The 15,246-nt window shown below is 43.0% G+C and overlaps 1 protein-coding gene across 1 annotated transcript; it reads left to right on the plus strand.

The window, feature by feature from the left end:
• TERF2IP (TERF2 interacting protein) lies at positions 1-14,416 on the plus strand. Its single transcript, XM_055306358.1, is given in 4 exon segments — positions 1-484; positions 486-819; positions 5,676-5,800; positions 13,231-14,416. Coding segments are annotated over 4 exon segments (1,227 nt in total). The 5' UTR covers positions 1-121; the 3' UTR covers positions 13,636-14,416.
• The last annotated feature ends 830 nt before the right edge of the window (positions 14,417-15,246 follow it).

Raw genomic sequence — 15,246 nt, forward strand, 5'->3', positions numbered from 1 at the left:
GGCTGCGCAGGCGCAGGGCGGGGCTCCGCGGCCGCGGCGTCGGGAGCCGAACTTGGTTCTGTTTTGCTCTGTGCGTCAGAACCGCGTTGGGGTGCCGCTCTCCTGGTGCCTGGCGTTAGCTATGGCGGAGGCGATGGATTTGGGCAAAGACCCCAACGGGCCCACCCATTCCTCGACTCTGTTCGTGAGGGAAGATGGCAGTTCCATGTCCTTCTACGTGCGGCCCAGCCCGGCCAAGCGCCGGCTCTCGACGCTCATCCTGCACGGCGGCGGCACCCTGTGCCGGGTGCAGGAGCCCGGGGCCGTGCTGCTGGCCCAGCCCGGGGAGGCGGCGGCCGAGGCCTCGGGCGACTTCATCTCCACGCAGTACATCCTGGACTGTGTGGAGCGCAACGAGAGGCTCGACCTGGAGGCCTATCGGCTGGGCTCGGCGGCCGGCCAGGCCCCGGAGACGAAGCCCGGGGCCCAGGCCGAGGGGAGCGCCGCGCCGCCGCCGCCGCCGCCGCCGCCGCGCCGCGCAGCCCGAGCCGCCGCCGCTCGCGGGTCGCATCGCCTTCACGGACGCAGACGACGTGGCCATCTTGACGTACGTGAAGGAAAATGCCCGCTCGCCCAGCTCCGTCACCGGCACCGCCTTGTGGAAGGCGATGGAGAAAAGCTCTCTCACCGAGCACTCCTGGCAGTCTCTGAAGGACCGCTACCTCAAGCACTTGCGGGGCCAGGAGCATAAGTACCTGCTGGGGGACGCCCCCGTGAGCCCCTCCTCCCAGAAACTCAAGCGGAAAGCTGAGCAGGATCCCGAGGCCGCCGATAGCGGGGGTGAGGCCTCGGCCGCGAACGCGGGACTTCCGCTGCACCTGTGCGGGTGGGGGCGGGGCGCCTTCCCCTCGGTCGGGCGTCCTTGTTGGCGCGTCTGGGAGCGTCGCCCGGACCTCCCCTCCCCTTTAGACATCCGGGTAAAATCGCACCATTTTCTACTCGCACTTTGGTTGTATTTTTCCACTAACTAGGGGATTGACATGGCTTGATACTCAAAAGATACAAAAGGCTATATAGAGATCCCCACCCCGCCCCCAACCCTACCTACCAGCTACCCAGTTTTCTTCCCCAGGGACACTGTGTCGTTCACCAGCTTCTAGGGTGTCTTTTCCAGAGACTCGTTTAAAAAAATAAAGATTTCTGTGCAGATAGATGGAGTATAAGCCTTGTGAAAGGCGAAAGGCAGGCCAGACCAGTTCATATTTTCACGTTTCGGCGTCTATGCGTATTCACAGAAGGTTTCGTCAGTTGGAATGGTTTTCCAGGTCTTGCTCAGGTGAAGTGAGTCTTTAATGCAGTTGACTTGAACGTGGGGGTCACGTGTGGTTAGGACTTAGCAGATGCTTCACTTTTGATGTAACCGCTATTGAGAGCTTAAGCTGGTAGGCCCTTTTGTTTAAAGAAGCCTATCACCCTCCCTCATCCCCTTCCCCTTTCCCTGTGTGGCTGGCTATTCCATATAAGAGTTCAAGTCTGGGGAGTTCAGTCTGTTTTTCCTGTTCAGCATGCTTAGTGGGAATTTTGTTTTTGGTAAAAGTGACATTTCAGATTCATTCATTCAACAGATATTTGAGTGCCAGACACTGTTATCCTGCTGGGATATAACAATAAATAAAAGTCCCTGCGGTCATGGAGCTTAACATGCTAGCTGGGCAGTGGTAAGTGCTATAGGGAAAAATACAATCAAGGTAAGGGCTGGGGTGGAGGTTGTTTTTTTTTTACAGCGTGACAAAGGAACATCACTACCTAAGCTGATATTTGAGCAGAGACCACAGGAAAGAGCATGCCAGGTGGTTACCTGAGGAAGTGTTTCAGGCAGAGGGAATATTAAATGCAAAGACCTGGAGGTGGGAAAATAGCTGGTGTGTTCTTGGAGCAACAAAGACCAGTGTGGCTAGAATGGAGTAATAAGCAAGAGGGAGAATTTTGGGAGAGAAGACAAGGCTATGTGTAGGGTAAAGTAGATCATGTAGAGCTTTGCTTTTAAATTGATAGTGTTGGGACTACAGGCAGGCCAGTTGGAACTTTGGAGAAAATTAAGCTGGATTCACCCTACTCTTAATATTTTGATAATCAGATATTTAATTGTAAAAATTAACATCCTAAAATGACTAAGAAAATATGGATAAGGGGTGCCTGGCTGGCTCAGCCATAGAGCATTTGAGTCTTGATCTCAGGGTTGTAGATTTGAGCTCTATCTTGGGCATAGATATTACTTAAAAAAAATTAAAGGAAATATGGATGAGTACATTTTTTAATTGTTATTGTTTATTGATCTTTTTAAAAAATTGAATTACAATTGGCATACAATTTTAGTTTCAAGTATGCAACCTAGGGATTCTACATTTGCATACATTGCAAACTGATTACCACAGAAAGTCAGGTTACTCTCACCAAACAAGTTAATACGATATCATTGATTGTATTCCTTGTACTGTGTACATTATAACTCCGTGATTTATTTATATTATGCCTGGAAGTTTGTACCTCTTTACCCCTTTCACCCATTTAGCTGCCCTGCATCCCCCATGCCAACTGTCTTCATCCCTGTTCTCTGTATCTGTGAGGTCAGGTTTTGTTTTGTTTGGTTGGTTTTTCAAATCCACTTATGAGTGAAATCACATGGTATTTGTCTCTCTCTGACATACTTCACTAGTATGATATCCTCTGGGTCCATCTGTGTTGTTGTAAGTGGCAAAATTTCGTTTTGGGGTTTTTTTGTTTCATGGCTGAGTAGTATTCCAGGGTGTGTGTGTGTGTGTGTGTGTGTGTACGTACGTGTGTACACAACACATTTGAATCCATTCATCCATCGACGGACACTTGGGTTGTTGCCATATCTTGGTTTTTATGAATAATGGTGCTTTGGACATAAGGTTGCATGTATCTTTTCACATTAGTGTTTTTTTTTTTTTTAAGATTTTATTTATTTATTCATGAGAGGCAGAGAGAGAGGCAGAGACATAGGCAGAGAGAGAAGCAGGCTCCATGCAGGGAGCCCAATGTGGGACTTGATTCCGGAACTCCAGGACTATACACGAGGCCGAAGGCAGGCACTAAACCACTGAGCCATCCAGGGATCCCCTGTTTTTCATTTTCTTCAGACACCTTAAAGTGATATTACTAGGTCATATGGTAGTTCTATTTTTAATTTTTTATAAGAGCCTCAGTACTGTTTTCTGTAGTGGCTGCACCAGTTTACACTCTCACCAACAGTGCACAAGGGTTCGTTTTCTTCACATCTTGTCCAATACTTGTCATTTCTTGTCTTTTTGATAATGGCCATTCTGACAGGTGTGAGGTGATACTTCATTGTGGTTTACATTGCATTTCACTGATGATTAGTGATGTTGAGCATCTTCTGTGTGCTTCTTGGCCATTTGTATGCTTTCTCTGGAAAAATCTTCAGATCTTCTTCTTCTTTTTTTTTTAATTTTTTTTAAATTTTTTTTAATTCTTATTTATTTATGATAGAGAGAGAGAGAGAGAGGCAGAGACATAGGCAGAGGGAGAAGCAGGTTCCATGCACCGGGAGCCCGATGTGGGATTGGATCCCAGGTCTCCAGGATCGCGCCCTGGGCCAAAGGCAGGCGCCAAACCGCTGCGCCACCCAGGGATCCCCTGCTTATTCTTTAATTGGAACTTTTTAATTGAGTTGGATCCATTCTTTATTGTGGATATTAACCTCTTATTGGATGTATGATTTGGAGGTGTTTTCTCCCATTCAATAGGTTGCCTTGAATATACTATTTAATATTTGCATGGTCCCAAAAGCAAAAAGATTAACAAAGAATTTTACATATTCGATTACTTGAAATTAAAAACTTCTCATGATAAAGTCAGCAAACTGGAAAAATATTTTCAATATACTGCAACACAGTTTCCTTAATGTTCAGAGACCTAGGAGAAGTCCTTGAAAATAAAAACTAGTAGAACAGTGAACAAAAGAGATGGAACAAGAAGTTTTCAGAAAAGGAAATAAATGGCCAATAAGCAAATGCAGAATATTGTTATTAAGTAAAAGTAAATTGGACCCTGATTAGAGGATGCTATAAACCATGCTTGGACTTCTGACATGTGGAAACTTAAGTAACAAATGTGTGTGGTAGTATTTTTCAGGAAAGTAAATCAGAACAAGGGAATGTATTTTGTTAATCAGATTGACAAAAATTGAAATGGGTAATATCTAGAGATACTGGGTAAAATACACGTTACATAAAATTTGCCATTTTAACTTTTTAAGTTTTCAGCTTGGTGACATTAAGTACATTGACATTGTCATGTAGCCATCACCACCATCAATCTCCAGAACTTTTTCTTTTTCTAAAACTAAAACTCTGTACCCATTAAACACTGACTCCCTTTGTTCTTCCCTAGCCTCTGACAACCACCATTCTACTTTTTGTCTTTATGAATTTGGTCTGTCTACCTCATGTAAGTGGAATCATGTATTTGTCTTTTTATGATTGGCTTATTTCATTTAGTAGAGTGTCTTCAGGGTTCATCCATGTTGTAGCATGTGTCTGAATTTCCTTCCTTTTTAAAGCTGAATAATATTCCAGTGCATGTATAGACCATGTTTTGTTTATCTGGTTTTCCATTAATGGACACTTAGGTTGTTTCCGTATCTTGGCTGTTGTGAAGAATGCTACTATGAATATGGGTGTGGTAATACCTGTTTGAGACCCTAGTTTTATTTTTTGTGAGTATATATTCAGAAGTGGAATTGCTGGATTATATGGTAATTTTATGTTTAGTATTTTGAGGGACCACCATACTATTTTCCAGTTATGTATTTTAGTACATATGCAAGTAGTGTAACCACCACCTAAATCAGGATACAGAACAGTTCCATCACAAACATCTTTCTCCTGCCCCTTACTAGTTTTTTTTTTTTTTAAGTGGAAAAGAACAGAATTAAATCTTCCCAGAACAAAGAGAAACAAGAGGATGCTTAGTTTCAGGAGGTCCCCCTTTCTGTAGATGGTAGTGGATTGTGGTGTGCCCTCTACATCTGTTTTCAGCAGCCGGGAGAGCTGTCCCAAAGTCTTGTCATCTTAGGACAGCTAGCATTTAGAGGCTAATCTATGGGGAGTTCTGTCTTGGTTCCCTCACCCCAACTTGGTCAGTTCTGAAGGGCTCCTAGATCCACACTTCCCCATGGTTTCAGCTGAGGCTTTGATGGAGCTTTTTCACAGCTCAGCTTCTCTCTCTCCCCACTCCCACTTTGTTTTCAACAGGAATTTTCCCAGGAGTGCACCCTACCAAGCACCTTAATCTCCATTTCACAGTCTGCTTCCCAGAGAACCCAATTTATGGCACAATTTTGTTAATTTGAATAATTTATAAATACAAAGCAAAATTGAATGACACTTGAAGAGTTTATTTTATATATTAGAACCTAGAAAAAATAGCACTATTTGGATAGTACAACCTTTTAGAAGCAAGAGTAGAAATTTTTGAGCATGCATGTCACATGTTTTTTGTATCCTTCTGATCAAAAACCAATGTCTTATAATAGGAAAAAAAAAACCCAGACTCACTTCTGGCTCAGAGCTCACACTGAGCATGTACTTTATTTTCAGTTTCTGCCAAAGAGGCTAATTCTAAACTGATGTTGTTCTTCTCTTTAATAGAACCACAGAATAAGAGAACTCCAGACTTACCTGAAGAAGAATATGTAAAGGAAGAGATCAAGGAGAATGATGAAGCAGTCAAAAAGATGCTTGTAGAAGCTACTCGGGAGTTTGAGGAGATTGTGGTATGTTGACTAGATTTAACTTATTTTCCCTACTTCCATTCTTCTTTAAAATTGGTTGTCACATTTATTCTTTTATTCATCTAAGGCCTAGCAAGGTAGGAGGTGGGGGAGAAGGAGAATAGAAAGTGGACTAATTTTGGTTTCAGGCTTTTAGGTTTTGGTAGGAAAACTTAAGGGGAGAGGGAGAAAAATTGGGGAGAATTGTTTTTAACAGTATAAGCATCCCATTTCAAGTACTCTGTTCTCAGTTTAAGGTTTTCAAAGTAAGATTGTGAATTTATCTTTTAAAAATATTTTAAGCTTCTCAGGAAAAACGCAGTTGTTTTTTTTTTTTTTAATTTATTTATTTATTTACTTATGAGAGAGAGAGGCAGAGACACAGGAGGAGGGAGAAGCAGGCTCCATTCCGGGAGCCCGACGTGGGACTCGATCCCGGGACTCCAGGATTGCACCCTGGGCCAAAGGCAGGCACCAAACCGCCGAGCCACCCAGGGATCCCCCCGAAAAACGCAATTTTTAAAAGAGATTGATTTTTTTTTGTAACAAGTTTAGCCTTTTGTGTACTTAGGGTGGTTTTGGGATTTTTTTTTTTTAATGCTTCCATATTTGACCTTCTGACACTGTTGGGATCTCATATTTAGTCATAGTTACAGAGAAAGGTAGGAGCTGTAAGATAGGCTTAATTTAAAAGAAAGTCCAAAGTATATGTATATATCTTCTCCAAGGAAAAGGATCTTGTAAATTAATTTTTCTTATTAACATAAAGGAAAATGGTTAGGCCTCACGATAAAACAGTAACATAATTTAAAATGCTGTAATTGGTGAGTGAAGGAATGCATAAGTATTAGCAGAATTTCATGATTGTTGCTTTTTGTAATCCTTTATATTTTATATTTGGTCAATTACCCATAAACTTTCAAATGCAAACATGTTCCACATAGGTTTCTTCTCACATAACATGTTTTGTAATGTGCTTAAATGTAGTACAGCATGGAGGCTCTGGCATACTTGTACAGTTAAGTGTTTTGAGTACTTCTGGAAGGCATTGGTGTAGGCACAGGGGATGTAAGTGATGAGCAAAAGAGATAAAATTCCTGCCCCAATGAGAGTAGACGTCTCAGGAGTGTTTGGGAACTGATCATTAGGAACTGATCATAGAGGAGGAGGGGCAAGATGGCGGAAGAGTAGGGTCCCCAAATCACCTGTCCCCACCAAATTACCTAGATAACCTTCAAATCATCCTGAAAATCTACGAATTCGGCCTGAGATTTAAAGAGAGACCACCTGGAACGCTACAGTGAGAAGAGTTTGTGCTTTTATCAAGGTAGGAAGACGGGGAAAAAGAAATAAAGAAACAAAAGGCCTCCGAGGGGGAGGGGCCCCGCGAGGAGCCAGGCTGAGGCCGGGGCGAGTGTCCCCAGGACAGGAGAGCCCGGTCCTGGAGAAGCAGGAGCTGCACCAACCTTCCCTGCGGGAAGGGGCCCGCAGGAAGTTAGAGCAGGACCCAGGAGGGCGGGGATGCCCTCGGGCTCCCTGGGAAACTAACAGACACCTGCGCCCCGGGGAGTGCGCCGAGCTCCCTAAGGGCTGCAGCACGCACGGCGGGACCCGGAGCAGCTCGGAGGGGCTCGGGCGGCGGCTCCGCGGAAGGGGCTGCGCGGCTCCGGGAGCAGCTCGTGGCGGCGGCGGCTCCCACAGAGGAAGAGGCTCCGTGCGGAGGGGGCTGCGCGGCCGGGAGCAGCTCGAGGGGCTCGAGAGGCTCCGCAGAGTGGCGGCTGCGCGACCGGGAGCGCGAATCCAACAGCGCAGGCCCCGGAGCACAGGGCTCCGGCACGCAGCCCAGGGGCCTGGAGGGCCCAGGACAGCAAGGACGCTCCTGCCTGGAGCTGAGCAGATCAGCGGCCCCGCCCGGAGCCTCCAGGCCCTGCGGACGGAGAGCCCCGTAGTTCCTGCGGGGGCTGAATCCAGGCTTCCAGAGCTGCCATAGCCACTGTGGCTGTTCCTCCTGGGGCCTCACGGGGTAAAACGACCTGGCAGGGGCAGAGCAGCTCCCCCAAGTGCTAACACCTGAAAATCAGCACCGCAGGCCCCTCCCCCAGAAGACCAGCTGGACGGACCAGTTCCAGGGGAAGTCAAGGGACTTAAAGTCTACAGATTCAGAAGATACTCCCCCGTGTTTTTTGTTTTTTTTTTCTTTTTTCTTTCTTTTTGATTTCTGATTGCTTCCCCCACCCACCCCTTTTTTTTCACCTTTCTTTCTTTTTCTTTCTCTTTTTCTTATCTTTTTTTCATTTTTTTTTCTTTTTTCTTTTTTCTCTTTCTCTTTTCTTTCCTTCTCTGTCTTTCTCTCCTTTTCCCAATACAACTTGTTTTTGGCCACTCTGCACTGAGCAAAATGACTAGAAGGAAAACCTCACCTCAAAAGAAAGAATCAGAAACAGCCCTCTCTCCCACAGAGTTACAAAATCAGGATTACAATTCAATGTCAGAAAGCCAATTCAGAAGCACTATTATACAGCTACTGGTGGCTCTAGAAAAAAGCATTAAGGACTCACGAGACTTCATGACTGCAGAATTTAGATCCAATCAGGCAGAAATTAAAAATCAGTTGAATGAGATGCAATCCAAACTAGAAGTCCTAACAAGGAGGGTTAACGAGGTGGAAGAACGAGTGAGTGACATAGAAGACAAGTTAATGGCAAAGAGGGAAACTGAGGAAAAAAGAGACAGACAATTAAAAGACCATGAAGACAGATTAAGGGAAATAAATGACAGCCTAAGGAAGAAAAACCTATGTTTAATTGGGGTTCCCGAGGGCACCGAAAGGGCCAGAGGGCCAGAATATGTATTTGAACAAATCCTAGCTGAAAACTTTCCCAATCTGGGAAGGGAAACAGGCATTCAGATCCAGGAAATAGATCCCCCCTAAAATCAATAAAAACCGTTCAACACCTCGACATTTAATAGTGAAGCTTGCAAATTCCAAAGATAAAGAGAAGATCCTTAAAGCAGCAAGAGACAAGAAGTCCCTGACTTTCATGGGGAGGAATATTAGGGTAACAGCAGACCTCTCCACAGAGACATGGCAGGCCAGAAAGGGCTGGCAGGATATATTCAGGGTCCTAAATGAGAAGAACATGCAACCAAGAATACTTTATCCAGCAAGCCTCTCATTCAAAATGGAAGGGAGATAAAGAGCTTCCAAGACAGGCAGGAACTGAAAGAATATGTGACCTCCAAACCAGCTCTGCAAGAAATTTTAAGGGGGACTCTTAAAATTCCCCTTTAAGAAGAAGTTCAGTGGAACAATCCACAAAAACAAGGACTAAATAGATATCATGATGACACTAAACTCATATCTGTCAATAGTAACTCTGAACGTGAACAGGCTTAATGACCCCATCAAAAGGCGCAGGGTTTCAGACTGGATAAAAAAGCAGGACCCATCTATTTGCTGTCTACAAGAGACTCATTTTAGACAGAAGGACACCTACAACCTGAAAATAAAAGATTGGAGAACCATTTACCATTCAAATGGTTCTCAAAAGAAAGCAGGGGTAGCCATCCTTATATCAGATAAGCTAAAATTTACCCCGAAGACTGTAGTGAGAGACGAAGAGGGACACTATATCATACTTAAAGGATCTATCCAGCAAGAGGACTTAACAATCTTCAATATATATGCCCCGAATGTGGGAGCTGCCAAATACTTAAACGAATTATTAACCAAAGTGAAGAAATACTTAGATAATAATACACTTATACTTGGTGACTTCAATCTAGCTCTTTCTACCCTCGATAGGTCTTCTAAGCACAACATCTCCAAAGAAACGAGAGCTTTAAATGATACACTGGACCAGATAGATTTCACAGATACCTACAGAACTTTACATCCAAACTCAACTGAATACACATTCTTCTCAAGTGCACATGGAACTTTCTCCAGAATAGACCACATACTGGGTCACAAATTGGGTCTGAACCGATACCAAAAGATTGGGATCGTCCCCTGCATATTCTCAGACCATAACGCCTTGAAATTAGAACTCAATCACAAGAAGAAGTTTGGAAGGACCTCAAACACGTGGAGGTTAAGGACCATCCTGCTAAAAGATAAAAGGGTCAACCAGAAAATTAAGGAAGAATTAAAAAGATTCATGGAAACTAATGAGAATGAAGATACAACCGTTCAAAATCTTTGGGATGCAGCAAAAGCAGTCCTGAGGGGGAAATACATCGCAATACAAGCATCCATTCAAAAACTGGAAAGAACTCAAATACAAAAGCTAACCTTACACATAAAGGAGCTAGAGAAAAAGCAGCAAATCGACCCGACACCCAGCAGAAGAAGAGAGTTAATTAAAATTCGAGCAGAACTCAACGAAATTGAGACCAGAAGAACTGTGGAACAGATCAGTAGAACCAGGAGTTGGTTCTTTGAAAGAATTAATAAGATAGATAAACCATTAGCCAACCTTATTAAAAAGAAGAGAGAGAAGACTCAATAAAAATCATGAATGAGAAAGGAGAGATCACTACCAACACCAAGGAAATACAAACGATTTTAAAAACATATTATGAACAGCTCTACGCCAATAAATTAGGCAATCTAGAAGAAATGGACGCATTCCTGGAAAGCCACAAACTCCCAAAACTGGAACAGGAAGAAATAGAAAACCTGAACAGGCCAATAACCAGGGAGGAAATTGAAGCAGTCATCAAAAACCTCCCAAGACACAAGAGTCCAGGGCCAGATGGCTTCCCAGGGGAATTCTATCAAACGTTTAAAGAAGAAATCATACCTATTCTACTAAAGCTGTTTGGAAAGATAGAAAGAGATGGAGTACTTCCAAATTCATTCTATGAGGCCAGCATCACCTTAATTCCAAAACCAGACAAAGACCCCACCAAAAAGGAGAATTACAGACCAATATCCCTGATGAACATGGATGCAAACATTCTCAACAAGATACTAGCCAATAGGATCCAACAACACATTAAGAAAATTATTCACCATGACCAAGTAGGATTTATCCCCGGGACACAAGGCTGGTTCAACACTCGTAAAACAATCGATGTGATTCATCATATCAGCAAGAGAAAAACCAAGAACCATATGATCCTCTCATTAGATGCAGAGAAAGCATTTGACAAAATACAGCATCCATTCCTGATCAAAACTCTTCAGAGTGTAGGGATAGAGGGAACTTTCCTCGACATCTTAAAAGCCATCTACGAAAAGCCCACAGCAAATATCATTCTCAATGGGGAAGCACTGGGAGCCTTTCCCCTAAGATCAGGAACAAGACAGGGATGTCCACTCTCACCACTGCTATTCAACATAGTACTGGAAGTCCTAGCCTCAGCAATCAGACAACAAAAAGACATTAAAGGCATTCAAATTGGCAAAGAAGAAGTCAAACTCTCCCTCTTCGCCGATGACATGATACTCTACATAGAAAACCCAAACGCCTCCACCCCAAGATTGCTACAACTCATACAGCAATTTGGTAGCGTGGCAGGATACAAAATCAATGCCCAGAAATCAATGGCATTCCTATACACTAGCAATGAGACTGAAGAAAGAGAAATTAAGGAGTCAATCCCATTTACAATTGCACCCAAAAGCATAAGATACCTAGGAATAAACCTAACCAAAGAGGTAAAGGATCTATACCCTAAAAACTATAGAACACTTCTGAAAGAAATTGAGGAAGACACAAAGAGATGGAAAAATATTCCATGCTCATGGATTGGCAGAATTAATATTGTGAAAATGTCAATGTTACCCAGGGCAATTTACACGTTTAATGCAATCCCTATCAAAATACCATGGACTTTCTTCAGAGAGTTAGAACAAATTATTTTAAGATTTGTGTGGAATCAGAAAAGACCCCGAATAGCCAGGGGAATTTTAAAAAAGAAAACCATATCTGGGGGCATCACAATGCCAGATTTCAGGTTGTACTACAAAGCTGTGGTCATCAAGACAGTGTGGTACTGGCACAAAAACAGACACATAGATCAATGGAACAGAATAGAGAACCCAGAAGTGGGCCCTGAACTTTATGGTCAACTAATATTCGATAAAGGAGGAAAGACGATCCACTGGAAGAAAGACAGTCTCTTCAATAAATGGTGCTGGGAAAATTGGACATCCACATGCAGAAGAATGAAACTAGACCACTCTCTTGCACCATACACAAAGAGAAACTCAAAATGGATGAAAGATCTAAATGTGAGACAAGATTCCATCAAAATCCTAGAGGAGAACACAGGCAATACCCTTTTTGAACTTGGCCACAGTAACTTCTTGCAAGATACATCCACGAAAGCAAAAGAAACAAAAGCAAAAATGAACTATTGGGACTTCATCAAGATAAGATGCTTTTGCACAGCAAAGGATTCAGTCAACAAAACTCAAAGACAACCTACAGAATGGGAGAAGATATTTGCAAATAACATATCAGATAAAGGACTAGTTTCCAAGATCTATAAAGAACTTATTAAACTCAACAGCAAAGAAACAAACAATCCAATCATGAAATGGGCAAAAGACATCAACAGAAATCTCACAGAGGAAGACATAGACATGGCCAACATGCACATGAGAAAATGCTCTGCCTCACTTGCCATCAGGGAAATACAAATCAAAACCACAATGAGATACCACCTCACACCAGTGAGAATGGGGAAAATTAACAAGGCAGGAAACCACAAATGTTGGAGAGGATGCGGAGAAAAGGTTACACTGTTGGTGGGAATGTGAACTGGTGCAGCCACTCTGGAAAACTGTGTGGAGGTTCCTCAAAGAGTTAAAAATAGACCTGCCCTACGACCCAGCAATTGCACTGTTAGGGATTTACCCCAAAGATTCAGATGCAATGAAATGCCGGGACACCTGCACCCCGATGTTTCTAGCAGCCATGTCCACAATAGCCAAACTGTGGAAGGAGCCTCGGTGTCCATCGAAAGATGAATGGATAAAGAAGATGTAGTTTATGTATATAATGGAATATTCCTCAGCCATTAGAAACGACAAATACCCCCCCTTTTGCTTCAACGTGGATGGAACTGGAGGGTATTATGCTGAGTGAAGTAAGTCAATCGGAGAAGGACAAACAGTGTATGTTTTCATTCATTTGGGGAATATGAATAATAGTGAAAGGGAATATAAGGGAAGGGAGAAGAAATGTGTGGGAAATATCAGAAAGGGAGACAGAACATAAAGACTCCTAACTCTGGGAAACGAACTAGGGGTGGTGGAAGGGGAGGAGGGCGGGGGTGGGGGTGAATGGGTGACGGGCACTGAGGGGGACACTTGACGGGATGAGCACTGGGTGTTATTCTGTATGTTGGTAAATTGAACACCAATAAAAATTGATTTATTAAAAAAAAAAGGAACTGATCATATTCATCACTGTCTCTAGGTTGACGAGAGCCCTGATTTTGAAATACACATAACAATGTGTGATGATGATCCACCCACACCTGAGGAAGACTCTGAGACACAGCCTGATGAGGATGAGGAAGAAGAAGAAGAAGAAAAAGTTTCTCCACCAGAGGTTGGAGCTGCTATTAAGATCATCCGGCAGTTAATGGAAAAGTTTAACTTGGATCTGTCAACAGTAACACAGGCTTTCCTAAAAAATAGTGGTGAGCTGGAGGCTACCTCCTCCTTTTTAGAGTCTGGTCAGAGGGCTGATGGGTATCCCATTTGGTCACGACAGGATGACTTAGATTTGCAAAAAGATGATGAGGATGCTCGAGATGCATTGGTCAAAAAATTTGGTGCTCAGAATGTAGCTCGGAGGATTGAATTCCGAAAGAAATAATTGGCAAAATAATGAGAAAAGAAAAACGGTGTAGAGATTTGTACATTGGAACTGACGCTTGTCTTCTGACCAATGCTGCCATTGCTTTGTGAGTCTTAGATTTTATAGCCAAGCAGAGTTGCATTTGAGGCTAAAAATAAAAGATACTGGATATATTTAGAGTTATCCCTGGCAGTTATCAGTGTTTATGAAAGGGAAATCTAAACCAGAAGGAGGTTGGTTTATGTAGTGGTAATCCTTTTCTGAATGGAACCATTGCTATATCGTTTCAGGAGCTAGTGACAAAGTCAAAGGAGGAAGATTAAGAGATCAGTCTTTTCAGGCAGTATACGTAAAGAGCTTCCTGTTCTTTGGTAGAAGCTCCTCTAGATTGGGTAGATTCCAAATAAAGAATTTAGAAATGTGGAAAGTTTTAATTACAAGGCCTTGAACACAGACTTCCCTAAACCCTTGCAACCCCTAGTGAATTCTGATTTCTAGACTGCTTGGAAAATCCCGTATTCCCTTTGCTAACTTAATATTTGGGGACCCTGCTCCTTGGCTGTTCTTTTCTTCCAGTCTTTGTCAGTCGTACTTGTGGCACGTGTTTCTTTACCTACGACCCAGTTTTGTTTAAAACACAAAATCGTAGAGAAACTTAAGTCTTACTCAGTTACTAGTAATGTGTTTTTATTTATTGAAAATTGTTTGTGCTAAGGATTGTGTTAGATTTACAAATTAGTGGATTGATTCCTCTTTGTTGTGTTGCTTTCATTGTTGAAAATAAATAGAACTTTGAGTCTCTAAGTGTTTTTCTTTGACTGGATTCCAAAACCTTGATTAAAGGGAAAAAAAAAAACCATGGAGGAGGAACTGATATCTTTGGGCTCTCAATTGGGTCAATAATGAACAAAGTGGTTTCATTTTAGAAGTAGTAGCTACTAGAAAGATGCTAGTTCTTCTGGATGGAGCAGAGAGATCTGCATCAAAGATCTTTTACCACGAGAGATGGTAAAACACTAAACTGCTGAGTGCCAAAGAGAGAAACCAATCAGGAACCATCAGGTGTATAACAGAAGGTGTTGGTGCTCCACCTATATTCTCTGGGCACTCAATGTCCAGCAAGTGCCGACAGGAGTCCTACTGCAAGTGCCTGCTTCAAGCTTTCCATCTGCTTGGAGTACTGTGGAGTCAATGCCTCTGGCAATGGTTTTTGGCTCATGGCAGATGAGAATTAGAGGGTGCAGACCCACTTTCCTTGCTGTCCAGAAAAATGACACAACTGTAGCCTCCCGAGTGGGATAATGGCATCCATGCCTTCTTTTTGCGGTCCCCAGTAGAAACAAGCATAATGACCCATAGTGGTAATCTGTGTGCACAAGTGCCCTACATAAGCTTCCTTTCCTTGTTTCACATCTGTACTTCCCTAATAAGTACATCCTGAAATTGTCAGTTACACACAAATTCTTAGAGTCTGATTCTGGGGGAACCCAGCCTAAATCACTTTGCCCTTTTCTTTAGTATGTTGAAAGCACACAACTGCTCCCAGTACCTAGCTCACTCCAGGAGTAATTGTTAAGTAGGTTTTGGGAAGAACTGGGTAGTGGGCTTTTGTTTAAAATGTGTTCTCCA

Source organism: Nyctereutes procyonoides, unplaced genomic scaffold (assembly GCF_905146905.1).
Source record: "Nyctereutes procyonoides isolate TBG_1078 unplaced genomic scaffold, NYPRO_anot_genome, whole genome shotgun sequence".
NCBI classification, from domain to species: domain Eukaryota; kingdom Metazoa; phylum Chordata; class Mammalia; order Carnivora; family Canidae; genus Nyctereutes; species Nyctereutes procyonoides.